Here is a 27,850-nt window from a genome sequence, read left to right as displayed (position 1 = left end):
ATGCATCAAAGTAATGGAAAAATTTACGTATTATATCACTTTCACTTGGTTAGGTGTAAAAAAATTTTGTTTTCGTTTCCTTCCAAGACGCATACAGGTGAAGGGTCAATGTTCACAGTCTGTTTTACATCCGGTTGATCAGTATGACAGAGGACGAATATCTGTGAGCATTTTGTGAATTTTGAATTACGATAGGACAAAATGAAGATATCAAAGAGAAGGCCCAAAGAGAGGACAGAGTTATACTATGGGAGTGGAATGTGTGGTCGCCTCATCTCTACAGGGCTGGACCCTTTCATAAAAATGCAAATCACTCTCTTCCAAGACTGCAATTTTAAAATAAGGCATTTTTTTATTATCTTTAATCCATAACAATTTATATAACAAGCATTAAAGTTAAATTTTCAAAAATCACACATTTTCACTCTATTAATTCTTAACACTGTACATGTAAAATACATTATGTACAGTAATGACAATAAAAATTCTTCCATTTAGAAAAGCAACATTTTGTGCATACTTTAGGGTAACAATTAAAGATTTTTTAATTATGCGTAATATTATTTATCAAGTATTAAAACATTCGATAAAACAAATGCTTAAAGCGGCCCTGGAACCCAGATATTTTACTGTCCTATACTCTCTGGCACTCATTCCTCTAGTCCTTCCAAAACGATTTATCTTATGAAACAGCGCCACAAAAATAATTAATTGCTGTTTTGGCTTTAAGCGAATTTATAAATTACAAAGTATATGCGTATGTGTCAGTATAAAAAGGGATCGTATTTTCAATATTGAATGAATATTAAAAATTCATTTCAAAATAGCGTATAGACGATAGTAGATTACAAAAAATTTACAACAAATTTTCGAATGGCAAAAATTTTTCAAAATTTGATATAATTTTTAAAGAGAAAAAAATGCCATATGAAAGCATGCATAAACACACCTGTAAATGAAAAAAGTCAATTTTTATTTATAAAATTATTTTCTCTTTAATATTATAAAAAAAGTAAAAGTTTTCTTATTACCATAATTAACAAGCTATTGTTCAATGTGAAATATCCGTATAGCTTGCATGACAATCTCTGCAATTTCACATCCTTGAAACCAGAAGGTGAATCCATCAGGAAGAGCGGTGTTGTTTTCAATTTAGCTTCTTCAGACATTATTCCTCTTTTGCAACTCTAAAAGAAAATTTATTTTTTCCATTATAATTATTCTCATTGTTTTACGTCTAAAATATCTTTTACACAATTAATACTTCTTTTACTCTGGAACTCAAAAGTTTTATATAAACTCAAAGTCAAACAACTTTTGGATAAGTTTCACTAAATAAACCTTTCTCCCACAGCACCGAAACTTTCCTAAAGATTTCCTAAAGATTTATTTGAAATGTTCGGAATATTAAATATACCGAACATTTCAAATAAATCTTTAGGAAATCTTTAGGAAAGTTTCGATGCTGTGTGGGTTGGGATTTTCAAATAATTAAAATTTTCTCAAGTAAAATATTTAAAAATTAAAATTCTCTTCTTTTAAAAAATATTGTTTTTCGAAACTTACCTCATTCACAATGGAATCGCAAAGTTTGCAAATGATGATAATCTCATAGATGGCTTGAAAGATCAGAAAAATTTCCCTCAATGGCAGAATATCGTTTGTCATTAATTTCTCCGGAGTGAAGTAACTGTAAAGATAATATAAACTGCCAAGTGTTGCCGCTGTCACTGAAATCATTTCGAAGAACAAGTATGACTCATAAATGTCAATCAGCTGATTCCAAACTTTCGTCACGATGCAGTGGCGCCAAACTGCTACTTTTAAACCCCAAATTCTGTGAGCGAGAGAAAGATGCGAATTTCTCAATCTCTTGTACTGGTTGTTCGTCTCAATCAATTGAAGATAAATGATCACTCCAAACGTGCAAAAGGACGAGTGCATAACCACAAGTCCAACATGATTGATAATCTGAAATATTTTTCCAATGCGAATTTCTTCATTTCCAAACAAATTGATCACAAAAATCGCAAAGATCATCATTGGAAACCATATATTCACAAAACATAATCCTCTATAGAGAGAATTGTTTCGATCATATTTCCTTCTTTTAATCTCGCGGATATTTTTCTCCAATTTGACAATATCCGAAATTAAATATTGCACTGCATTCGGTCGAAAAATACTCCGAAAACAGGTGCACATAATTTTCATCAAATTTGACCAGTGGAAAATAAATGTCACTAGTTTGTAGACTACGCCATTGGTACTTTCCATATAGGCGGGAAATTCAAACAGAAAATTATAGAAAACAATTATCACATGAAATAATTGTAAAATTAATGTCATTTTTGTATAATGATTGTCCTTTCGAATAATTTTACCAATACCAAAAAATGAATAACCAAAAGAAAGTGATTTTAAGTATTTTTCTAGTTCCTTCATTTTCGTTTGCAATTTTATTAATCTTTATATAATTTCTAATATAATTGTAACAATTTATATAAGGATCCTGTAAACATGTTTTTTTTTGAATTTTTAAAAATTTATTTTAATTTTCAAAAAATGTTCTCTTTTTATTGTTTTTACAATTTTTCGAATTTCATATAAGTAATTTTTAAATTTAAAGTTCAATAAAATTTTTAATTTACACTTTTTAAAATTTAGTTTTTTCTATTTTGCAAATTTGTTTTTTTTTATTTTTCAAAGTGTTACAAATTTCTACTTCACCATTTTTCATTTAGTTGAGTAATTTTTCAACAATTTCAGTTTAAGAAATTAATAATAACAAAGTATTAATATACTATTTTAAAATTAATTTAATTAATATAAATGTATTGTTAAAATGTTAATTAGACTTTGCAAATGTAATTTAAAACTGCATACTTTTTGAATGCACTTGTTTAATTAGCTACGATATTTTGAGTGCAGTGTTTAATGAATACAAGATTAGAGGTGGTATTCCGTCCGGTGTTAGTGATTTACTAACGTTTGAACTATAAACAAATGTACGTGGCCAAAGGACGCGGAAAATGTTACTGTAAAGCCACGTATGTCATGTGTATATCGATTTCTTCTACAAGGATATGAAAATTACACCACAACTGACATTGACTCTCAAAATAAGTGGTTTCTTTAAACACGTCATAATATATATATTTTTTTTTGCTAATACCGCAAAAAGTTTACAATTTCCCAGGTAGAAAAATTAACATTACTAACGTTACTAATATTACTAATGTTACTAACGTTAGTACCTATAAAAAAAAAGAAAATGTTTCTAAATTGTGTTTTTGCAGAAACTTGTCGAAAATCGACCACCAGGAAGTATTTAATGTTCTTATCCGCACTTTTTATAATTTTCATTTCTATTATCACTTCCACTTTTTTATTTTCATTACCGTTTCCACTTTCACTTTTTCTAATTTTCATTCGCACTTCCATTCCCACTTCCACTCTTTCTAATTCTCATTTCCACTTTCACTTCCACTTTTTAATTTTCATTACCACTTCCACTTTTTCTAATTTTTATTCCCACTTCCCTTTTTCTAATTTTCATTCCAACTTCTACTCCCATTTTCTCCACTTCTAATTTTCATTAGCTGTTGCCATTTCGACTAAAACTTTTTCTAATTTCCATTTACACAACCATTTCCACTGTTTTTAATTACCATGGATGGAAATTAGAAAAAGTGAAAGTGATAATGAAAATTTAAAAAATTAGGAATGAAAGTGGGAGTGAAAATATAAAAAAGTTGTAATGAAAATAAAAAAGTGGAAGATGAAATGTGGAATGAAAATTGGAACAAGTGGAAGTGAAAGTGTGAATGAGAATTAGAAAAAGTGGAAGTGGCAATGAATATAAAAAAGTGGAAGTGGAAATAGGAATGGGAATGAAAATTAGAAAAAGTGGAAGTGGGAATGAATATAAAAAAGTGGAAGTGGAAATGGGAATGAAAATTAGAAAAAGTGGAAGTGAAGTGGGAATGAGAATTAGAAAGAGTAGAAGTGAGAATGGAAGTGCGAATGAAAATTAGAAAAAGTAAAAGTGGAAATGAAAATGAAAATTATAAAAAGTTTAAGTGGAAGTGATAGTGAAAGTGGTAATGGGAAAGTAGTGGCAAAGTTTCTGTGAAAATATATTTTAGAAACTCTTAATTTTTTTATAGGTACTAACGTTAGTAACATTAGTAATATTAGTAACATAAGTAACGTTAGTAACGTTAATTTTTTCACCTGGGTTACTTCTTTGAAAAAAAAGAGAAAGAATTTTTCGCCTTCATTTAAAAGAAAAGCTGATTGAAAGATGACAAGTTTGATTTCTTTAAACTTCTTTTTAAATTTTCTTTTTAAAATGAAAATTTTCATTTACTTCAAAAAAAACATTTTTCTTAATTATTTGAGAGAAAGTTTATTAAAATATGACCTTTTATGTTTTTCATTTCTGAATTCCACTTCTATTTTCTTCTATAAAACAGAGAATATTCAAAATGTCGGACAAATTTTAAAAAAAAATCATTTTTAATAGCAAACAAGTTTGTAAAAATTAGTTTGATGTATAATGTTAAATTAATTTTTTAAAATACAATTTTTCTCTACCATCATTTGATCGAGTTATTATTTTAATTAATAACTTGTGTAGAACCATATTGAAAAAAGAGAAATTAAAATGTGAGAACAATAAGATGGGCATTTATACTCCTGCAGGCATTCCATCAAGTTAGATATTGAGAGTAGGGACGCAAAGGAAGAGAAAAGGATATTAAAGGATGCGGCGCCGCCGTCGAAAATCTTGAAGGGTGTGGGACGAATCTTCCTTTATCTCATGCTATATGGCTGTTCCTAAAACTTTAGTTCGAAAATCGATTCAAGATCTTCTTTCTTGACAATCATCCGCTAAAAATTGCGAAAGTACCTTTAAAATTCAATATCACTATTAAAACACTTGTGATAACAATTAAATATAATAATTATTAAATATTTGTAAAAAGTTGTTAAAAAAGTTTTCAATTTAAAGAATCTATAAAATTTAATATAACTTTCGAATGACAAACGATTCTGTAAAATGATAAGGAATGAAACAAAGAAAGAAACTTAGATTGCGATTTCCCGCGCTTTTTAAAGGCAACAAACCACTTGTTCTGTTGCTTCACGAGGGTCGGTTTAAAGACCCAGAAGTAGAGACTAAAGTGGGGATGGCATTTTAAGACCAGACAAGTAGAGAATGCTGTGCGAAGAATATGTATGTGTATATACACACAAACAGGTGTGTAACTACGGCATGGACTCACGTGGGCCTTTTTGGGTCTGTCACAACCCAACCCACTTTCGTAAGTTGATTCACTGGCATCCAAAGTACAGCGCGCACAAACTGCGAACTCACTTATATTAGTCCCTCTAACAAGTTATATACTTATGCACAGAAAAAACCTGAATTCAAATTGAGTATAGATTCTATACTCAATTTGATTCGCAACAAAAATGAAACTGGTTGTCTCATTTCGAGTTCTAAGGTAAAAGTATCAAAATGAAACAGGCAAGTTTCATTTTGAGAAAAAGAAAAATGGAAAAATATTGTGAAATAACGAATAATTTTGCACAAAAACATGAAATATAATAATTACAAAGAAGTAAATAACACGCTAGACTTAATATATTTGATTAAAAATTGCTTGTAATCGCGTAATAAAATAATAAAGGAAATATGTTTTTAGGTTAGAAAAATGAAAACATGTGTTTTGACAACAGGAACGGTACTGCCAACTTAAATAATAGCGGTAAATTTAAAAACTTATGAAATTAATTATATCTACGTAAATAATAATAAATAATTTTTATTTAAAAACTTCTAAATATTCGTACTGGTCAAAATAATCTTTCTGGTGTTGTTGAAATATTAGAAACAATAATTGAAATACAAAATTACTCTGCTTATGATGCCAACTTAGAAATCTGAAATTCCAGCCAATATCATTTTGAATAACATGAAGTTTGTCCCATACTCATTTCGATACCCAAAAGAAAATGAGTTGCAACAAAAATGAGTCCAAGTTTTTTCTGTGTGTATATCCCCATTTAATAGTCTCTTTGATAATTGAATTTATTTTATTGGAAGTGTAGGAAATTTTCATTTCTGGGAGGAATGAAGACGAATCTTGCTTCCAAGGGCGCGATAAATTCAATAACTTTTGACATGATGAAATTGGAATAGAATCTGAATATTCTGCCATTGGAGACAATCTCTTTATAAGGCTGCTAGGGAATTTTCCTTCTTTTTGCTCTTCCACCAATCAGATTGCTATCAACGGTTGGACTTTCTGATTGGTTATTGTAATTTAAAACAAACGATTTTATTTCTCTAAAATACGACTATACACTAAATCTGAATCAGTGAAAATTTTACTGAATTCAAATCAGTGGCTCAGTTTTCTTTATAATTCACCAGTGGAATTTCACTGAGAATCAGTGGTTTTTACTGATTCCCAGTGAAATTCCATTGGTTATTTAAAGAAAACTGAGCCACTGATTTGAATTCAGTGAAATTTTCACTGATTCAGATTTAGAGTGTATACGGAAAAACTTTGTTCAAGAATCATTCCTAAATTTGTTCAGGAACTGCTCTCTAAATTTGAATCAGCGATAAGTATACCACTGGTACCAATCAGCGGATATACGCTGAAAAATCAGTGAAATTCCACTAATTCATCAGTACATATAAGCTGATTAGAATCAGCGAGATTCCTCTGATTCAAATTTAGAGAGTGAGGATATGAGAAAAATTCTGCAAAATTTACAGAAAAATACAAAAATCTATGAAGAAAATACTTGTATTTTTATTATGACATTGGAAGACTTCTTGTTAATGCCGCGATCGGAATATCTCAGTCACTGGGCGTTGAAAGTTTCTTGAACTGTTTTAGAAGACACAGTACAGTAACCAAGCACTAGGCAGGGATTGGTTGCGTCAAATACGTTTCCAATGCATAATACCATAAGCTGCTAAGGTAGCTGAGAGATGTAAAGCGGAGTTTTTGGACTCTCGAGGACGTGGGATCGAGTCCTCCCAGAGTAAATTTTTTTTCTCGCAAACGTAAAAATTTATTCTAAAACAAGTTCAAGACTTTCTGTATAAGAGTTTAGGAAGTTGTCTTGAATTTCTCTACAATTCTTATATTACTGCTTAGAATTTTTCAAAGAAAATATAAATAAGATTTCTTAAATTATTCTCATATCCTCAGTTCCTGAACAAATTTAGGAATGATTCTTGCACAAAGTTTTTCCGTGTAGATTTATTTCTAATTTTTTTTTACCGCGTGAAATATAAAAATATTATATAGTGCAATTTAAAAAAAAATTAATTTTTTTTTACTAACAGTCAGAAATGAGAGATGAGATATGAAATGTACGTTTTTTGACACTTTAGACATTTATGACGCACGTCACGGTCGGTACTCGCAATTAAATTTTAAAATGATGTTTATATCGTCCCGAACGCATATATAGTGGATTGGGTTGCGACGCCGGTGGGTGGGTTATGTTTTGATTGTTGTGCCGAGCAATGCAATCTTACGAAGCAGAAGAAGAAGAAGAATAAGAAAGGGGAGGTGGAAGAGGAACGAAGTGTTGGCGTCTGAAACGGCCAAGGTAATGGGAACCGCCCGGAGCGCATTAGTGCAAATTTTTTACCATGCGCAAGAAAAATTTCGGGAAAATGCTCAAAGGTTTTTGATATAAAGAAAATTTTACAAAATCAATGATTTTTTATTTAACTAACATTTCTGTTTGAAAATATTTATTATTGTATTCATTTGTTAATATTCGGTATTTGGCGCTAAAAAGTAGTTATACGGTATATACATTCGGTTACCATAGCAACCTGCAAGAGAAAGAGAGATGGGATATACTTTTGCCCTGTGTTATAATGGTAACACTGTAAAGTGGCATCAGTTTACAGACTTAGCTAATATTACGTTACAAAAATTAAACTAATGTATAATAAATAAATCAGTTTCGCTTGTTATTTTCGGGGCAAAAAAATAAATGGAGAAATTAATCAGATACTGCAAGGCGCAGCATTATCAACAGTAACAGAACCTCTTTATCGGTCAGTTGACTCGGGGGATAATTAAAAGCCATTAGGCGAACGAGGCGTCACGTGACCTATCGTGTCGGGCGCAAATGTGTGACATGAAAGGAGAACGTTTTCTCTGGTGTGAGTTTAGTCACGTGTGGGTGTGTAGACGAGTCGAGTAGGTATCCTCTCTCTCTCTCTTTCTCTGCGGTCGTTAGTGGATTCTTGGTAAGGATTTAATTTATTCAGAACAATTGGATAGCACATTGTCCCTCTACCTTCCTCATCCAACTGACCCTTTTTTTTTAAAGCCACTTTATACTCGTATATGAACATTATTTATAGTTCATTTATAGCATAACTTATTTATTCAAATGGAAAATAATTGAAAATTCGCCTAGAAAATTATATCCTGACATTCATAAAAATTTAGCGAATAGAAAAAAATTATTTGAAAAGTTAATTTGCGGAGGTACATATTGACATTTGAAAACCAGCGAGAAAAGATTTTTATGTCGAAAAATAAAGGATCCACTTGTTATCTGTGAGACTGGTGTTGGTCAAATCGAATATAATCTTTAAATGGCTTTCAAAGACGCGCAGTGATAATTATCACCGTGAGAAACGTCATCGTGTATCAGCCCAAGGTTATATATGTTTCATATATGAAGAGTTCGCACGTTTGGTGGTGCTGCATGTAAAAAGGTCCCGTGAAAAGCAATAGAAGAAAAAAAAAGGGAGTTCATCTTTTGCGGCACGGTGTGAGGTTATAAAGAGATGGAGGGAGGGAGATGGGGCGGAAAGGGGCATTGGCGCCGACCCCCAAACTCATCTATCGGCGACCTCCATACACGAAAAAGGTGGGCCAAATGAACGACTCACGATAATGGACCAAAACTTTGAAAATATTACATTGCTAAAGCGAGGTTATACGCAATATGCGATAAAAAAAAAAGTTTGCAAACAATTTAAAAATAAAAAATTTAATTCCGAAATGAAAAAATGGAGTTGTCATCTATTTTTTCTAAAATATTTAATTTCAATTTGATGTGAAAGTTTTTCTTAAATGTTACTAAACAAAATTTAGATTTTTCGATTATGTATACCAAAAAAAAAAAATTACACGTAAAAATCGATTTTTTTAAATAGAAATTTATTAAAAAGCATATTATTTTAAAGAAACTGGTGAAATGTATATATGGGAAAATGATAAAAAAAAAAAATTGAAGCAGTGAAGAAAATTGTCTTTGAGGGCCCAATTTTGTTTGTACGGGGTTGGAAAGGACCTCCAGCGAGAGAGGTCCAGGGAGGTCCAAATCCTGTGAGCCTCTGAACGAAACGGAGCCAGGGAGAGAAGAGAAAGGAGTGCGCAACTCGAAAGGATCAAAGAATATTGTTCTCTCTTTAAAGTTTTTTCTTTTTCTTCTCTACTCTGTTTATACCTCCTCTTTCTCTTTTTGGAGACCCAACTGTGTTTTGCTTCGCACTCTCTTCATCTCTTCTTCTCTTCGATCCACTTTGCCTCGCGGCATGCAGGTCGAATTTCTAACCACATCACCCCCGCTCTTCCTCCCCCTCCCCCCCTCTGTCTCAACCCCATCTCTTTTTATTTCGGGATAGAGCTTTTATCAATCGATCGCTTATGGAGTCTTATTTTAGCAAAAGGCGACGCGACGATTCGCACATACTTTGTGTGTTCGCCCCTCCTTCCGCAGAAATGGACCGATTTCAAAATTTAAAAACTGGCACTGCATTCTGAAAGATTATGCAGTTACAGTGTTATCAAAACTTATGAAAATTCTTCCATATACGAATAGTACAAAACAAATATTAACTTTGATACGCTTTTTAATGAATTTCTCGATCTATTATTTATTTTATAAATCACGTAAATTCAACATAGATTTTTAAAAACTTGTCCAATTTTTTATGATCGATTTCTAAATAAATTCCTGAATAATATGTTTTATATTCCGAAATACATATATAATGGATATAAAGAATATATCAATGAAAAATGTACTAATTATATAATTCATGCATAATCCTTTCTTGAGAAAGAAACATTTAAAAAAAAAAAAATTAAGTGTTGTAATTCAAGACCGCAACAAGGTTTTTTCGTGAAATTTTTTTTTAAGATTCCATAATTTTTCAGTAATGTTCAAAAATAAAACAAAAAAAATGGTATATGGAAATACACGAAGATTCTCATGGAGTTTAGATAAAGAGATTCAGTTTTATAGCGACCTTGAAAAAACATGTTTGGAGACCGCCTGGTGAATTTATTTTTGAAAGTTGTCGTATATGCAATTATTAAGATCTTATTAAACTGTTGTCGTAAGTCATTCACACCGAAAGGCACACTCTTTACGTATATATAGGTATATGTATATATATATTGCACAATGCATTCGTTTAATGACCTGATGCATAAATCAAACTTCCCCCTTGGTTTTGCTTCTCTGCCTATTCGTTCAAACTTACATTTCAATAGTGAATAATCTGCTTTATCAACATTCCAGAAGAATTTGACTATACTTTTTTTTTTATTACTTTTAACCAACTTTGTACTAGAAAGATTAAAGTTAAAAAGTTCCAATTTCAAAAAGTGCGACTATTCACTCAGTACCCGTGTGGAAATTGAAAAATGGTCCTAACTTGGTCCTATCTAGTTTGCCGTTTTATTATCTAGGTCCTATCTTGGCAGTCTAACTTGATCCTAAAATGGTTGGTGATGCGATTTTAGCCTGGTCCTAATTTGGGTGCCTATTTAGGACCAATATAAGGGTCCTTTTTAGGTCCTAGATAGGACCAGCTTTTTTAAAATTCACATAATTTTAATAGGATTAATTATTTGTTAATAAATTTTGATAACATAATTTTGTATTTTATATTGAAATTAATATATTTGCTTACTTTTAGTACATACATATATACAAAAACTTACTTATAAAATCTTTTTTTTTTAATTATAGAAAGTTTCTTTGAAAAAAATTATCTTTGTTTTAGAAAATTTTTAATTTTTTTAATCAAAGAAATTTTTTTTGATTTTATATTAGTATTGAAACTTCTTTGATTGAAATTTTTATTCTTTTAAATTTTTCAACTTATTTTAATCAAAGAAACTTTATGTAAATTTTAGAAAAACTTTTTGTTTAAAAGGAAATTTGTTTCGAATGATACAAAACAAATCAAAGCAACTGACTTTTTCAAATAAACAATCCCTTTTTTCTGGGTGTATATAATAAAAATAAAAAAATGTAATCAATAATAATAAATAATAATAATAATAATAATAATAAATCAATAAACAAGCAGAATTATATTGCACTTTTTACACAAGAACTTAACCTCTAAATAACTTCTGCTTATAGTTTCGTCCGTTTCGTCTGCTAGGGTTGAAAAAGTAGGGGCAAAAAAATTCAAATGAAATGTAACCCTTCTCATTTTGTTTAATATAAATTTAATTAATAATTAATTAAAATTTTTAAAAAACTATGGTACATTTTTATTTTTTTTATTATTTTTATTATTGTATTTATATATTTTTTTTATTATTTTATTATTATAATTATATTATTATAATATTATTATTAATTATAATTAATAATGCCAAAATACTCCGATATTACTAAAATGGCTTGTAAAAGCAGGACCAAGTTAGGACCAAATTAGGAAATATTAACATTTTCTGCCAAGTTAGGACCAGCTTAGGGCCAATTATCATTTTAGGTATACCTTGGGGATTTCTACTCGGATAAAAGAAAGGTATTAATTTAATACCGACTTCAGGTACTAAATTGTCATTTGGTTCTATTTTAATACCTAAAATCAGTACTGTTTTAGTATTTTCTTTTTACAGTGTTTGCACTTGATTGAATTAATGTTTTTAATCAGACGAATAAAATGGAAGCAATATACACTTATCCAGACTGATGAAACTGTAATCTTTCTTATATGTAAAGTTTTAGTCCGAATCCGTAGAGTGTTTTAAAAAAGTTTACTTCCTCTCAAACGAAGAATATTTTTTGATGATCCTTTGAAATGGAATGTTTGTGTAAATATATGTGAAAATATGACATAAAGAAAACTATCATGAGATTATCTTCTTTGTACATTTATTGTTGACTAAAAAATATATATATAGGTAACAAGAAACTTAGTACACGCTTATATATGAAGATTATAATACATTTATTATAATTGTAATATTGTTGCTAGTCTGAAAGAGTCGGCTCCTTTCATTAAGTTTGGTCCAGAACCGTAAATCTACTCTCTTACCCCTTGACTCCCGCCACTGATTAGGCACGAGGTTAATTGCAGCTACATGCAGGCAACAAACTTACTGCTGTCCGGTACGTGCGCGATTGCACCTCAGAGCTGAGCGGTTCACCTTTTAAAACAGTGTGTGTGCCCAAAATCATGGCCAAAGGCGTAGCTCAAAATCTAAGTAACATATATAGGCAAACCGAAGGAACTCAGGATTTAATAATTCCGTATTGGATTTTTTTAATTCAGAAAAATACTCTTCTATTTTTACAAATATATTTAATTTGAAAAGTTGACAAGGGTTGAAGGAACTGATACAGTCCCTATCTTCGTTGGGCCAAAGAAAGAAATTTCGGTACTACGCCCCTGTTTTTGCACATCCATGCAACCCCATGGGCTCGTAGGACCGCATTCCTTGCTGCCTCTCTCTCTCTATCTCTCTGCGGATGTGCGCCAAGAGAAAACCCAAAAGGTAGAGTAAAATTGCGTGGAAGGGTGGGGACAGACGAATACCTCGATAACGCCAAGGACCCCTTCTAATTAAAATGAGTTCCGCCAGGGAGAGCGGAAACGAGGTGCGAAAGTACTTCTCTTTCTCCTTTTGCTACGAAACAGGAAAATGTTTCATAATGTGTGTCAAAACGTTTTTTTCTTATAAAACGCGTCAAAAAAATGTTTGATTTTGGATTTGAACATTTAAAATTGTTCACCAATGAAATTACATAATTTAAGTTCGTACAGCTTAAAAGTATATCTTCTTGCTAATGCATGTCGTACATATAATAATTCCTAAATACTTGATATCTTGAATTGTTCAATTTGTGGGGCTGTTATGATTTATTGCCGAAGAATGACAGTATGATTTTCAGTATAAATAAAGATCTGTTGCTGGGCGATAATAATGATTGTCCATTGCTCGTTAATGTTGAGAAGGGGGAGACGAAGAAGATGAAGAAGAAGAAGAAGAAGTGGCATACAGTGTGGCGTCACTAAGCACGTAGAAAACGAGTTACATACCGTGCGAAATAAACGCCACGGATGAAAGAGGACCAGGCGAAAGGGCGCGGCACGGTCAGGCCCAAACTGGCTGGTGGTCCTAGCCGCTCTGCAAAAAATCGCCACGGGCTCACACGCGATTCCCGGGCCTCGCCTTTCATGCCGAAGCCAAGACCCAGCGCCAGCGTAGCATAATCTCCTCATTCTGTCTTTTCCTTTGTCGATTTGGGTTTTTGGCAGGGCGTGCAAGACATCGCAGTATCGCTTAGGCTTCTAGCGCCCCAAACATCGAGATTACGGATTTGCAAATAAAGGCGGACTAGCCTCTTTAAAGAAACAGGGCCTGAGAAACTTTTACCAATATCCAATTCTTCGACAAAACTTTTCTCCAATCACGATATATATATATATATATATATATGTATGTATATGCTTCTAACCACAAAATCCTTGCCACACCATTGTTATGCCCTTTTCTTCTTTTCTTTCTGCATTCACTTTTAACTTGAAGGAATGCAACTTGAAATTTTGACTTATTCAATGCTTTGATATGACGCCGCCTTCTACTGACACATATATAAAATTATTTTTACTTCTCCAAACATTATATTACCTTAAGAGGGAGAATATGTCACGCTAGAATTTTTAAAAATCCCCCATTTTTGTTTCATGAAATTATTTCTTTTTGTGGGTTTTCAAAGTAGAATCTCCTTTTGTTAAAAAAAAAAAAACACTAAAAAAGAAAATATCATTATAGTGGACTAAAAATCAAATTTTTTGTAACTTATTACCTAAGAGTTTTAAGGGTTGTTGCGATCAATTTTCAAAAACTTTAAATGTCCTTTAAAATTTACTTTTTTAAAGGTTATTCGTGTCATCACTGTTTAAAAAAAATTCTCTATGTTTTTTCAACTTTTTAATCTTAGACTAAATAAAAGAAATTGTCATTAAAAAAACAAAAGAAGGATATATTAAAACAATTGATTTTGTAATTTGAAAGAGATTTTTTTTCTGATTGCAACAATATTTAAACACGAGTGCTTTTGGCGATATTATCTGTTTGTTGAATGAAGTACCGCGTATACTCTTCTTTTCGCGCGCAAAGCTCTCGCACTCGATCACGTGACGCCTTTCATTATATATATATATACCACATTGCAATCGCATCGTATCGGCGCGAAATCGATTTTCAAGCTATACGCTCCAAGGGATTCTCTCAAGAAATCGACAACTCCATTTAGTTTTTTATTTCTCCTCTGTATATTGCCTCTTTACAATGTGGGAAAATTAATGTTCCCGAGTTCACTAACAGAAAAGTAAATGTGACAATGAACAAATTTATGAGATTCCATCTCATACGAAAAAAGTATATGATATAGATTTTTGTGGCTTTTATAATTTGATTTAAAGATGGTTCAGAACAAAATACAAATAGTACTTAGTAAAATATTAAGTTCAAAATATAAAATATAATAAAAATTTAGAAATTAATTTGAAAATTATAAAAAAGATGAATTTATATGACTAAAGATATATATGTATTTATCTATAAAACATTGTTCTCTAAATCTAATCTGATAAGAAAAATCTATACTAATCCCAATCTGTAAATTCAAATCAGAAAACCGACTGAATAAAAACGCAGTACAATATTATATAGATATATGTTATATGCATTTATAAACTTCCGCGTACAAAGCATATTCTTTGTTGAATGTTCCAGAAGAAAACTGAAAATTATTGAGATAACTTTCAACTTTGGTTATTTGGTTGTTCTACGTCCCAAGTAGAAATGTGCCACTGGCATAGTACTGACCCAACACTGCCAGTCAGTATAATAGTACTGACTGCCGTACTGGGCCAGTAGTGGACCAACCCTGGCTGGTAACGCTGTCCAGTACTGATTTTGTCCCGCTCACCAGTACTAACGTAGTACTAGAATAATACTGGCATAATACTGGCAAAGTACTCATCCGGACTTAAAATCTCACTTTTTTACAAAATGCTAAAACACGCTTTCCAATGCAAATTTCATCCTTATTAGCTTATTACTCCCATTTTTACCACGAACAGGTAATGTGAAGCCAATAATAGTTAATGTTATTTAGAATATATAAAATATTATTAACAATAAATAATTAAAATAATAATTATCATTTATATTAATTAAATTATTTTATTTTTAATAAATTATTTTACAAAAAATAATTTGTGTTATAAATTTTTTTATTTTTTTAAATTCATAATATTCAATTTTTTTTACTTTGCACTTATACTTAATTTAATAATTATTTAATAATTGATATTACAAATGAACAAATATTGTACTTATAACACTTAAAACTAAGAACGAAAAATCTCGCACGCATGGGGGATCGAACCCTAAACCCTTAGAACGCAAGTCAGATACGCATACCGCACAGCCGCGCTGGCTTGAAGTGCTGACTTGAAGTAGTTCGCCTAATACAAAAGTTTTGATTTCAAAGTTTGTATTATCTATCACGAAAATAAAATGAATTTATTCTTAAATTTTTTAAACTCACAAAATTTTTTCAATTTTTACAAAGATTTAATGAAATAAAACTGGATATCAATTTCAGTTAAATATTTTTAATAAATTATTTTTACCGTAAATAATATTAAAACAGACAAAAATGATTGATGAATTACATAATTAAAAATAAGTTAATAAAAGACGACTGTAAAATATGAATGGTAAAAATTTTTTTAAATTTAATATTTAATTATTAATAATATTTAAAAATTACAGAGAAAAAATTACATTTGCTTTATTTTTAAAACTATTAGAAAAAAATTCTCAACTTATTGTTATTGTATGCATGATAAATAACTTAATGCACATATTTCAATGAGTACTAAAATAACTAAAAAAACATAAATATATTTTATATAGGTATATAATAATACATTACAATTACATCCAAAATTTTGAGGGAAAGTATTCGAAAGAAATTAATATACATTTTTTAAAATAAAAAATCATCGTTTTCTATCTATTGGAATAATTTAAAGACTTTTTCATTTAATGTTTTTTATTACCGACATAGTACTGATTCGGTGTATTAGTCAGTACACTGCCAGTACTGAAAGTCAATACCGACAGCCAGTATTGGATCAGTACCATGCCGGTGTTTAATTACGGCGAGCTACGGATATTTCTACTTGGGGTATATAGTATTTATGAGAGTAAAAAATCCCTAAAATCAGAATTTATAAAGAGGCTTTAGATTTTTATTTATTAAGTGCTTCAGTTATTTTCAAATCACTATGATTTCTTTCAAAAACTGATGTTTACATGTATATTTTAAATATACTATTTTTAATTAGAGCCAGAATTTTTCAAATCAAATTAAAATTTGAAATCAAACATAAGATTTAAAAAATTCATTTCCAATAAAAAATTATTTTTTCACTTCACGTGTATAATAAAAATAAGTTTTTAAAATAATTAGGGCAAACATTTTTTTTTTTTTTATTAAAGTTAGGTATGAAGAATTAAAATTTTCGATTTTAATTGCATATGCATTTATTCTCCCTGTTCAATTGTGGAACGTTTGACAAAGAATGACCCATAGGTTGTGTGTCTGACTCATTACGTCTTTATCTACTTCAGCTGCTAGCATATATTCTATATAAGCAAAGCACGCCCACGCCACGTTTGTAGATCGAGACCCATATTATATTTACTAGTAATTTGTTAAATAATTGTTTATAATTGCAATAAACAGTAACAATGTCTAAAGAAATAAATATTGTTTAATTTAACAAATTAGTGTTTCGAATCAATTAAAAACGAAATTTTTTGTAAAAAATAGTTATCTGATGACAAACGGATGGACCAGCTGGACACACTAAAAATTTAAAATAAATATTTAAACAGTTTCCCAGGCAACAATTTCTGACAAAATAAATATAAATTAATTATTGGAAACATTGTTTAAATATTAATTTTTAAGGACCAATTTAGAAGAAAATGAATTAAAAAAAAAAAAAAAAACAATTAATAATAAGTATACACATTTGTCGACACGGGTAATATCTTCGATAACTCAGATTTTTGTGAACCTCCTATTCTTGCATATGACTATCATTATATTCGCCGAATCATAAATTGGGCGAGTGCGATAAACCTAAAATAAGTTTCAACCACATACATTCTTTATTCATGAGAGCCGCGCCAGTCAGTAATAAAATGTTTGTCGGGGCCTTCTACTAATTATTATCAAGGGGTAGGATCGTATCTGCTACAGAATTTGGCTCTAACAAAACTGCGGTGAGTAATCGCTCAAAATAAGCAGTAACTACTTAATCCAATGCGAGAGGGGAGTGTCGGTAAAGCGTAACGCACCCAGTATATGGAACTATCGATATAATAATTTTTATTTATGTTTATGAAATATCACATATATGTATATGAATGAGTGCGTGTATACTAAAAAAAAAAATTCATTTCATTAAACTTGTTATTACTTTTATTTATGATAAAGAATCTGTCCGCACCAGAAAAAGGACAGCTATAGCGATATATGTTTTTTGGTCAAGAAGTTTTTTTAATTATAAAATTTCTCAATCGAATTTTAAAAATTTAACATTCAAAAATGTCGTTTTGCTAGGTGAAAAAGAACTTGGCTCAATTATGTCAAGATTCGTAAATTTTTGTCATAGTTATAAAAATTTGAAAATAAGTAACATACTTAAAAAGTATGAAAAATTCAACCACCTCTAAATTCTACAAATTTTTTTTTATGAATGAGCTAAGATTTTAGGTACTTCTTAAAATTTTACCAAAAAATTCAAGCCAATTCAAAAATTAAAAATTTTTCAATATGAAAATCGAATATACCGATAGAGTAGTGGAAACGGAAATAATTTATTTGAGGTATACACATGTAAAAGAAAAAAAAACGTATCATCAACTATTTAAAATGACAATGGGGACCTTCGCGCCAAATTGGTCCGGAGTCAATGAATCTGTTGGCCTTTTCCCATGGTCCGCGCACGAGCGGCTTCTCTAATTTTTTATGAAATGAGTCACACTTCCATTGTCTCAACAAATCCAAGAGACGTATTTTCCTTTTTTTTTTTAAGTGACAGCTATTATTTTATATCGCAATGCAACAAATCTTCCAATTATTTCTATGATTATGTTTTCTCACAGAAAACCATTCAATAATAACAGTAGGTAAAAATAATTAATTTTTTTAAAATTTTTTTAGAAAATGAAAATTTTGAAAATAGTAACAATACTCTTTTTTCTAATATTTAATTTTAAATAAACAATTTTCATTTTAATTTCACAACTGAAATCCAATTGTAGATACTTACTTTCAATTTCCATTAACAAAATACCATATTATATATATACAAGAACTTGGAAAATGACATTTTTTCAATATTTATATGTTTATGAATATGATGTCTCAGAACAAATCCCTCATGAGTGAAAATAAAGTGGCTAAAAAAACGTGCCTTTTTCAATATTTTAAGCACATTTTGAGATATCATGACGAGTGGATGGTCAATATTTAACTTCATGCATAAACATATAGCATGACAATTTAAGAACGAAAAGAATTGCTTGGAAATCAGACAAACTACTCTTTCTGCGAGTACCATTTTTTAAAGAATAAGAACTTTTCTCAAATTACAATTTAAAAAATTAATTTTCTTTAATATCATCAGAAAAAAGGTTACATGCATATCTATTTCGTCTATTGAAGCATTTTTTGATATGGAGGTAGCACAAATCTCACTATGGATGTCACAACCATTTTTAATTGTTGCTGCAACCATTGACCTGTGTACTATATTAATATAGTTAACGTATCTATTTTATATGGTTATACTTAATATTTATTTTATTTTCTTAATTATATTATTAATAAGGTTATTTTTAATTCATTTAAAACATTGCGTATCATATTAACATATTTATTTTTTCCAATAAAACGTAAATGTTTAATTTGTGATAAACCCATTAAATAATATATTGAAATATAATATTATAATATTATTTATATATAAATAATTATTATATAATTATTAATTATATATAAATATATATAAGTATAATTTGTTCAATGGAATGTTTATTACAATAAAATATAATAATTCGCGCGAACAACTTAAAATAATATCGCGATATACTTTTAATAATATTATAATTATAATTTATGGCGTAAAGTTGCAAACATGGAACCATTTCCCCATTTGCAAATTATGACTGGGAAAGGAGAATGCAAATCATTTACAAGAACACAATCAAATTCGTCAGTTTCGTAGACATCGTAGACATAATTCTAGAACACTTGCCACACATCATAAAAAAGCTCTTCTAGAGAAGTAGAAAAAAAAATTGGAATTAATACATACACAGAAAAAACTTGGACTCATTTTTGTTGCAACTCATTTTCTTTTGGGTATCGAAATGAGTATGGGACAAACTTCATGTTATTCAAAATGATATTGGCTGGAATTTCAGATTTCTAAGTTGGCATCATAAGCAGAGTAATTTTGTATTTCAATTATTGTTTCTAATATTTCAACAACACCAGAAAGATTATTTTGACCAGTACGAATATTTAGAAGTTTTTAAATAAAAATTATTTATTATTATTTACGTAGATAATAATTAATTTCATAAGTTTTTAAATTTACCGCTATTATTTAAGTTGGCAGTACCGTTCCTGTTGTCAAAACACATGTTTTCATTTTTCTAACCTAAAAACATATTTCCTTTATTATTTTATTACGCGATTACAAGCAATTTTTAATCAAATATATTAAGTCTAGCGTGTTATTTACTTCTTTGTAATTATTATATTTCATGTTTTTGTGCAAAATTATTCGTTATTTCACAATATTTTTCCATTTTTCTTTTTCTCAAAATGAAACTTGCCTGTTTCATTTTGATACTTTTACCTTAGAACTCGAAATGAGACAACCAGTTTCATTTTTGTTGCGAATCAAATTGAGTATAGAATCTATACTCAATTTGAATTCAGTATAGAATCTATACTCAATTTGAATTCAGGTTTTTTCTGTGTATAATAATCGTTATTTTTGAAAATTAAAAAAAGGTAAAATTATCATGTGAAAAACATGTGAAAACATTATTATATTTAACTTAAAAAAAGCAATTAAAAATCCAACAAAGATTTGAGCACGTGGAAACATAACCTATAATTTACTGATATTATTGCTTACCTTGAAAATGCGGTATGTATTTCTCGAATCCATCTTTTTTAAAAAATTGAAAGCACTCAGCTTCCATGTTGTTTATATCCAACCCGAACCATTTAGAGCCAATTTTAAATAATTTAATTTATGCCAAAATTGCTTTTTTTCTTTCAAATACGCTTTTAGGACGCGAAATAGAATGACACAATATGTGACCAGCTGATCGAGTCTGATTACCGCGCAAACGCGTACATCTATTTAGATCAACGAGCGTAACCATTTAAAAATGGATAGGAGATCCAAACTAGTAAAATCCATAGCGGTATTGAAAACACAACCAAACATATGGTTGGTAGATCCATATCAAATTTACAAATATTATATGGTTCCCACAACCATTTTTTTGTAAATTCTTCCATACTTGAAGTTGCGCCAGCCATATGAATGGATACCCCAACAATATTATGAATAACAATATTTTTATGGTTATGATATCCATTAATTTTTTTTTCCGTGTGTATCCGCTGATTTGCAGTGAAAACTTTATTCGTTGATTCAAACAGTGAAATTTTAGCTATAATTCAAATTTAGAGAGTAAAGAAAGAAGTACCAAAATATTGAAAATTAGAATTTGCAGTTATGTTGTTAACTGATAAAAAACATAAAATTACAATAATACAGACATTCTTTTTTTTTGTTTATAAAAGGTTTTTAAACTGTACCCACATTATTTACCAAATAAAAAACATTTTTTTTAAATAAACATAATTTATTATAATTTATTACTTATTAAATTGATAATTTGGTTTCGTTTCTTTCATTATCCAATCGTAAAAATGTGAAATACTGATAAAGACATTTGGAAAATTGTTAAAACAACGATCTTCAATTATTAAAAGTCCAACCAATCTTCCGTCGACTACCGCTGGACTGCCAGAGTCGCCATAGCATGTTCGTATCGTTCTATAAGCGGCTATAAAAATATGATCTCTGAAATCGACCACAGCAGTATTGACAGGAATAACATCTTCTTTCAAAACACCATATGATGACTCGTTCTGAAAAAATATATTTTTCAAAAATTCTTCATTTGTCATATATATATATTAAATTATATTATTCAATTTTTAAAAGGGATTCAAAAAATCTAAAAATAATCCTAAGTTAAAACTTGATTTGTATAATAATATGTAAACTAAAACTTACAAAACTTCCATAGTTATAAACAGTCAAATTCTTCATTGGGTTATAATGCATGTGAAGAGAAAGCTCATTTTGAGAAATTAGAACAATGCGCGTCTGCCACTGATTAAAATCAATCGGTCTTTGTACCTGAAATTTAAAGTGAAGAATTTGTTAATAATAATAATATTTTTTAAGCCCGCATACTATTCTGCACACCCTTTGGATAAATATTTTTTCTTAATTTCAACAAAAATGTTACTTTACTTGTAGAGTTTATATACCTTAACAAGTCCAATGTCATAATACACCTCCTCTGGTCTATAGTTTGGATGTGGAACGACACGAGTAACAAAGTTAGCATAACGTTCGTCAATAGAAGAAAAATTATGCACACCAGTAAAAACTTTCAATCGTTTTCCTTCTCTAAAAATGTTTAAATATTTTTAATAACAAAGTGAAAAACACATATAGAATATTTTTTCTCTAAATCTGAATTGCGAGTATACATATTTAGACAAGTCAAATAACAATTTTCGTTAAATATAACAAATAAAAATTTGGTATGTTAAAAAAAATTCAAAATAATCTTACTTTTATTCTATTATTTTTATCAACTTACTGAATTGCGAGAGTCTTTGCAGTCGTTAAAATCCAATAATTATTAATGATTACTCCAGTCATAAATGGATATTCTTCAAATGAATGATCGGCAAATATTAAAGCCTGGAATCAAATTTTTCCTTAACTTAAATTATTATCAAATGAATTATTCGATAAAATAAAAATAAATGCAATTTAGGTAATAATTCGATTAAATTGAAATTCTAAAAAATTGTAAAAAAAATTACTAATGTAGATTTTTTTACATAGACAAATAATGTAAATTATTCTTCATTAGAATTTACTGTAATTTAAATTAATAATATATAAATTAAAAATTTCATACCATAAAGGGAGCATCAATTAAAGGCCTGTCATATTCTTTATTTCTGTGATGAATGTCATAATTGTTAACATTAAAATTATTATAATTATTTCTGTTATCATTCCAAGGTCTTGGGTAATAATTTTGCGGACTTTGAGTATATCCTGGATAGTAAAAATCTAAAACGATGTTAAAAATACAATTATCTATTTAAAGTTTTTTAAAATTAATTAATTATTATTAAATTAAACTTTAAGGAAGAAATTGAATTAACAAAAAAAAAATAATAAATTTTTTTATAAAAAATAAAAAGAAACTTTTAGAAGTCGGTATAAAGTAAGAAATTCGACTTTTAATTTTTAAAGTACAAAAATATAATAAAAACATGAAGAATACATACTTTGGGCGCGAACATTGAAAACAGCAGAAGAAAAAAAAACGAAGACACAGTGAAACTTCATGATGAGTGTAAATCAAGAACTGAGACATTGTTGTGAATATTTTCATCTACTTATATGAAGAAGGGAACCGGAAGTTGTAGCCTCTATCAAGAATATTAACGGATATAAAATTCTGTTTTAATTTTCTCTCCTCTCATTCTTTTATCGCATTAGAATGTGTTGACAAGGACGCAAAGATATATTCTTATCTTCAATTTCATAATAAAAACATTAGGATATTTTTTTATTGACGTGAAGCGTGAAATCAGTTACCGTCAAAAATAAGGAAAAAATGACAAGTCATTTTACGATTCACTCCTAAGAAGGAATGATTATATTATTATTGCTGACTCTTCGTTTCAATGTGTGAAAAGTCAGCGACCGCGAATAAAAAAAATTTCCAAACAAATTATACTATACCCAAATTATATACTTCAAATTTACACTAATTTCTACTTTGCATTTAATATATTATGTATATTTTAAAAATTATCTACTTAAATTCTATAAGAAAATTTTTCATAGAAAACATTAATTATTTTTGCTATGCAAACAAATTATTCTATTTGACAAAATTTTAAATTACTTGCACTTCATTTAATTTATATTTCATTAAAAATTTCCATTTAGTCGAATTTTAGTTTTTTTGCTTTTTATTAAACCACATTCGAATTTAACCAAATCAAGTAAAAATTTGGATAATTAAAAAATTTTTCATCAAATACAAATTCGGATTGTTTAAATAAAAAGTAGGTCGCAAAAAATTTCAGTTTAATCATGAAAATTCAATCACTTGCGGAAATTATAGTTTATACTTTAGTGAAATATAGAAAGTAGTTTAAATTAAAATTTGATTTATTTAAAATTTTGCCTTAAAATTAAAATTATTATTATAGAATCTAGTTGTTTAAAAAAATTCTATTAATTGCAAATAGGAATTTTAGGGAATTTATATGCCCACCTCCCTTGAAAATGTGAAGGAGAGAAAACAATTTTTTTTTAAATAATTAAATCTATAAACTAAACAGACATTTTTTCTATATACAACTGAAAATGTTTACTTAAATATTTTTACGCCGTTAAAACATTTTATCAAAGTGGTAGAATATTAGATTGTTGAACAGTGTGCAATCAACTTTTATTGGAGATACCTGCGCTTAAATATGTAAGTTTTCTATCAAAGTACATTCTCATAAGTTAACTTTTATGAAAATTTATTATTTTTGACTTTTAATATTTTTGCTTCCTCATATCCTATAATTGTATTATTAAAGATATTTATAAATTAAATTATTCTCCAATTACTTTAATGATATTTATATATATAAATTGTAAATAATAAAAAGAAATAGAAAAAATGTAAATTATTATCTATAGGATGTAAGCTATTACCCCCAAGGTCCTGACCTCATATAGAAATACTCTCTAAATCTATGAGAACGAATAATTTCCTAAATTTCGTGTTTATTTCACACTGAATTGATATCTGTTGTTCCTGTTATGCGACTGTTGACAGCAATAAGTATAAAGTCTTTTTCATTGTTCAATATTTAATTGTTTTTTATTTACTGTGACGACAAAAATATTATAAATCCATAAAAAAGTAATCTCCATTTTTAAGCTGATTCTTTTCATTTTTTATATGCAACGTTTTCTTTAAAATATAGTTTCAAAAAAAGTACTCTCAAATTGAGAAAACTAACTTTTACTAATATAGAATACTATAAAAATACGAAAGAATACATTTTTTATAATGTTGTTAATGTTATTAATAATAGGTAATTAACTTGCATAATAATATAGCATATATATTCTAGTTGTTGACGTCACAAGTGATAACTCCTTATTGCATATACTATAAAATGTCCTAAGTTTATTTATTTCAATGTTTTTTTCTAATGAAAGACACATTTTTGTGTGTCTAACAAAATTTTATTTCATTAAAAAAAATAATACATTTTACTTTTTTTTCAGTGTATATAAAATTAAAAAAAATTAGAAGGGTAAGTCCACGTCAGAAATATCAGAATCTGCAAGTGGTTCTTCGATTTTAATGATACTTGGTAAAATTATAGCTTTATATAAGAGCAATGTGTGAGTAAAAGGAATTTTTAAAATATCTAAAATTGTAGGAGTTATATCACTTTTAATTTTGATACTGCATTTTTTTCTTTCCTTTCTCGATCAATTTTCAACCGATTTTGATGAATCAAAAACGATTTTTTTCAGAATATTACGTATTTTCAGAAAATTTTAAAATAAAAATAAAATTTTGTTATTTAAATAGAAAAAAGTAAAAAACAAAATTTCTTTTAGATTTTTTTTTCAATTTCGACCTCTTTTTTTTAATTTTTAATTTTTTAATAATATTCCTTTTTATTTTATCTTTAATTTTAAAAAAAATTCATCCTGGAGACTTTTTTAGATCTCGTGATATCGTCCTTTAAGTATTATAAGTCTTCATCAATTTGAAAACCGCAGGACTTGCTTCTATCATTACTTTCATTTGTTTGTTGAAATTTTTTATGATTATGAATAACTATTTGTTTTAGAATCCTCTAAAAGAAAGCGCTAAAAACTTCAGCTACAATTTCAGGTTGCATTGTTAAGGTTTCATTACAATTTTTTTTAAATTATAAATATTACAAAAAATAAAAACTTTGCTTCAAATCTATTAATAAAATATTGATTTGCTTGTTTTTTCACTTGTTTTAGTCAAGTAATTTAAAAATAAAAACATTATTACGCGAATGTTTCTAGTTTGTAACAATAATATTATAAAACAAATGAAAGTAGAAACACAAATCTGGATCCTAGTTTTCTTGAGATGTGGATATTTAAAGAACGATATCACGAGATCTAAAAAAGTCTCCAGGATGATTTTTTTTTTAAATTAAAGATAAAATAAAAAGGAATATTATTAAAAAATTAAAAATTAAAAAAAAGAGGTCGAAATTGAAAAAAAATCTAAAAGAAATTTTGTTTTTTACTTTTTTCTATTTAAATAACAAAATTTTATTTTTATTTTAAAATTTTCTGAAAATACGTAATTTTCTGGAAAAAATCGTTTTTGATTCATCAAAATCGGTTGAAAATTGACCGAGATATAAAGGAAAGAAAAAAATGCAGTATCAAAATTAAAAGTGATATAACTCCTACAATTTTAGATATTTTAAAAATTCCTTTTACTCACACATTGCTCTTATATAAAGCTATAATTTTACCAAGTATCATTAAAATCGAAGAACCACTTGCAGATTCTGATATTTCTGACGTGGACTTACCCAGAAGAAATAATTTTTTTTATTTAAACACTACGATACATTTTATTTGTTTTTTTTTTTTTTGTAAATAAAATGTTTCTATGCTGTTTAGATAAAGTACAGAAACAACAAATTTTTGTTTAGTATTTTTTAAGGAAATATATAAGTAAAGTGTAATTTTAAAATTATTACAATCAATAAATTAGTTTAAACAACGTATTATTTCTATTCTATACAGGGTGTCCCATTTTAATCTATCAGGCGAAATAACTTTTAATCAGTTGATTTTACAAAAAAAATGTTTCAGAAAAAAGTTGTTGTGCTCAGAGGGGGACATCCAGTGACAAACTTGAATTTGACCTAAATGACCTAAATTAGGACATTTCAAGGTCAAGTCTTTTTTTTAAAATGGAACCACCTACTTTTTATGCCGGAAATCGATCGAGCAGGAAATTCCACGTCGAAATCGTTGATGCACTTTTTTTCGATAGGTCGACCTATTTAGGACAAATAGGTCATTTAATTTTTATTGTATCAGATGGAATAACTTTAAACTAATTAATTTCACAAAAACATGTTTCAGTCAAAAGTGGTTGTGGTTAAAGGAGAATATTCAGTGATGACCTTGAATTTGTCCTAAATGACCTTAATTAGGTCATTTCAATATCAACTCAATTTTTTTTAATGGAACCATCTACTTTTCCTGTTATAAATTGGAAGAGCAGGAAATTCCACGTTAAAATCATCAAAGTACTTTTTTCGACAGGTCAACCTATTCAAGTTAAATAGGTCATAATCAATTTGACCTACAAGGCCTTGGTTAGGTCTAGTCTAGGTCAAATAATTTTTCATGAAGAAAGATCAACTTTTTATGCAAGGAATCGTCAGGGCAAGAATTTTTATGTAAAAAACACTAATGTCATGTTTTTAGGTCATTTAGGTCAAATTCAAGTTTGTCACTGGATGTCCCCCTCTGAGCACAACAACTTTTGTCTGAAACATTTTTTTGTAAAATCAACTGATTAAAAGTTATTTCGCCTGATAGATTAAAATGAGACACCCTGTATAATATCTAATAAAAAAATTAGTCTAGCTGAAAAACCAAAGCACTACTATGTCAAAAAATTCGTATAAGTACCAGGTATTTGTTTATTTAGTTTCTTTAAACAATATCATTATTATCCCAACAAATTTCCATTAAAATTATAGAAAATTTTCATCAAAACAGCACTCAATAAAACTTTTTTTTCGCAATAAAATTCACCATATTCTTAAAACTTGACAAGATTTAAAAATTCAAAATTGGGGACAATCGACTTTTAAAAATCTTTACCTAATAAATTACCATAAAAATTTTTTAAATTTATGTCGCGTACCACTTTTCGTGCAACTAATTAGAATATAAGTGTGCGTTTTTTCTCCGATAACGCTATTTAAATAAAAGTCAATGACTTTTTTCAATGAACTAAACAATTACTATTTCATTCAGTAAACTTTGTAT

General features: G+C 28.6%; 2 protein-coding genes across 2 annotated transcripts; both read right to left on the bottom strand.

Annotated features, from left to right (window-relative positions):
- Positions 1-548: 548 nt before the first annotated feature.
- Positions 549-1,959, bottom strand: LOC127286576 (uncharacterized). The gene is made up of 3 exons (XM_051313058.1): positions 1,567-1,959; positions 1,032-1,187; positions 549-949 (listed from the first exon to the last, which is right to left on the bottom strand). The coding sequence occupies exons 1-3, from the start codon at positions 1,942-1,944 to the stop codon at positions 857-859; spliced, it is 627 nt and encodes a 208-aa protein (XP_051169015.1). The 5' UTR covers positions 1,945-1,959; the 3' UTR covers positions 549-856.
- A 19,325-nt stretch (positions 1,960-21,284) lies between these two features.
- LOC127286575 (chymotrypsin-2-like) lies at positions 21,285-23,168 on the bottom strand. The gene is made up of 6 exons (XM_051313057.1): positions 23,047-23,168; positions 22,668-22,825; positions 22,341-22,444; positions 22,003-22,144; positions 21,743-21,868; positions 21,285-21,594 (listed from the first exon to the last, which is right to left on the bottom strand). The coding sequence occupies exons 1-6, from the start codon at positions 23,105-23,107 to the stop codon at positions 21,319-21,321; spliced, it is 867 nt and encodes a 288-aa protein (XP_051169014.1). The 5' UTR covers positions 23,108-23,168; the 3' UTR covers positions 21,285-21,318.
- Positions 23,169-27,850: the final 4,682 nt, after the last annotated feature.

The sequence above is a fragment of the Leptopilina boulardi genome, unplaced genomic scaffold, assembly GCF_019393585.1.
Source record: "Leptopilina boulardi isolate dan_hultmark-lab unplaced genomic scaffold, ZJU_Lbou_2.1 LbouV2_362, whole genome shotgun sequence".
NCBI classification, from domain to species: domain Eukaryota; kingdom Metazoa; phylum Arthropoda; class Insecta; order Hymenoptera; family Figitidae; genus Leptopilina; species Leptopilina boulardi.
This window is presented reverse-complemented; position numbering and strand designations above follow the sequence as displayed.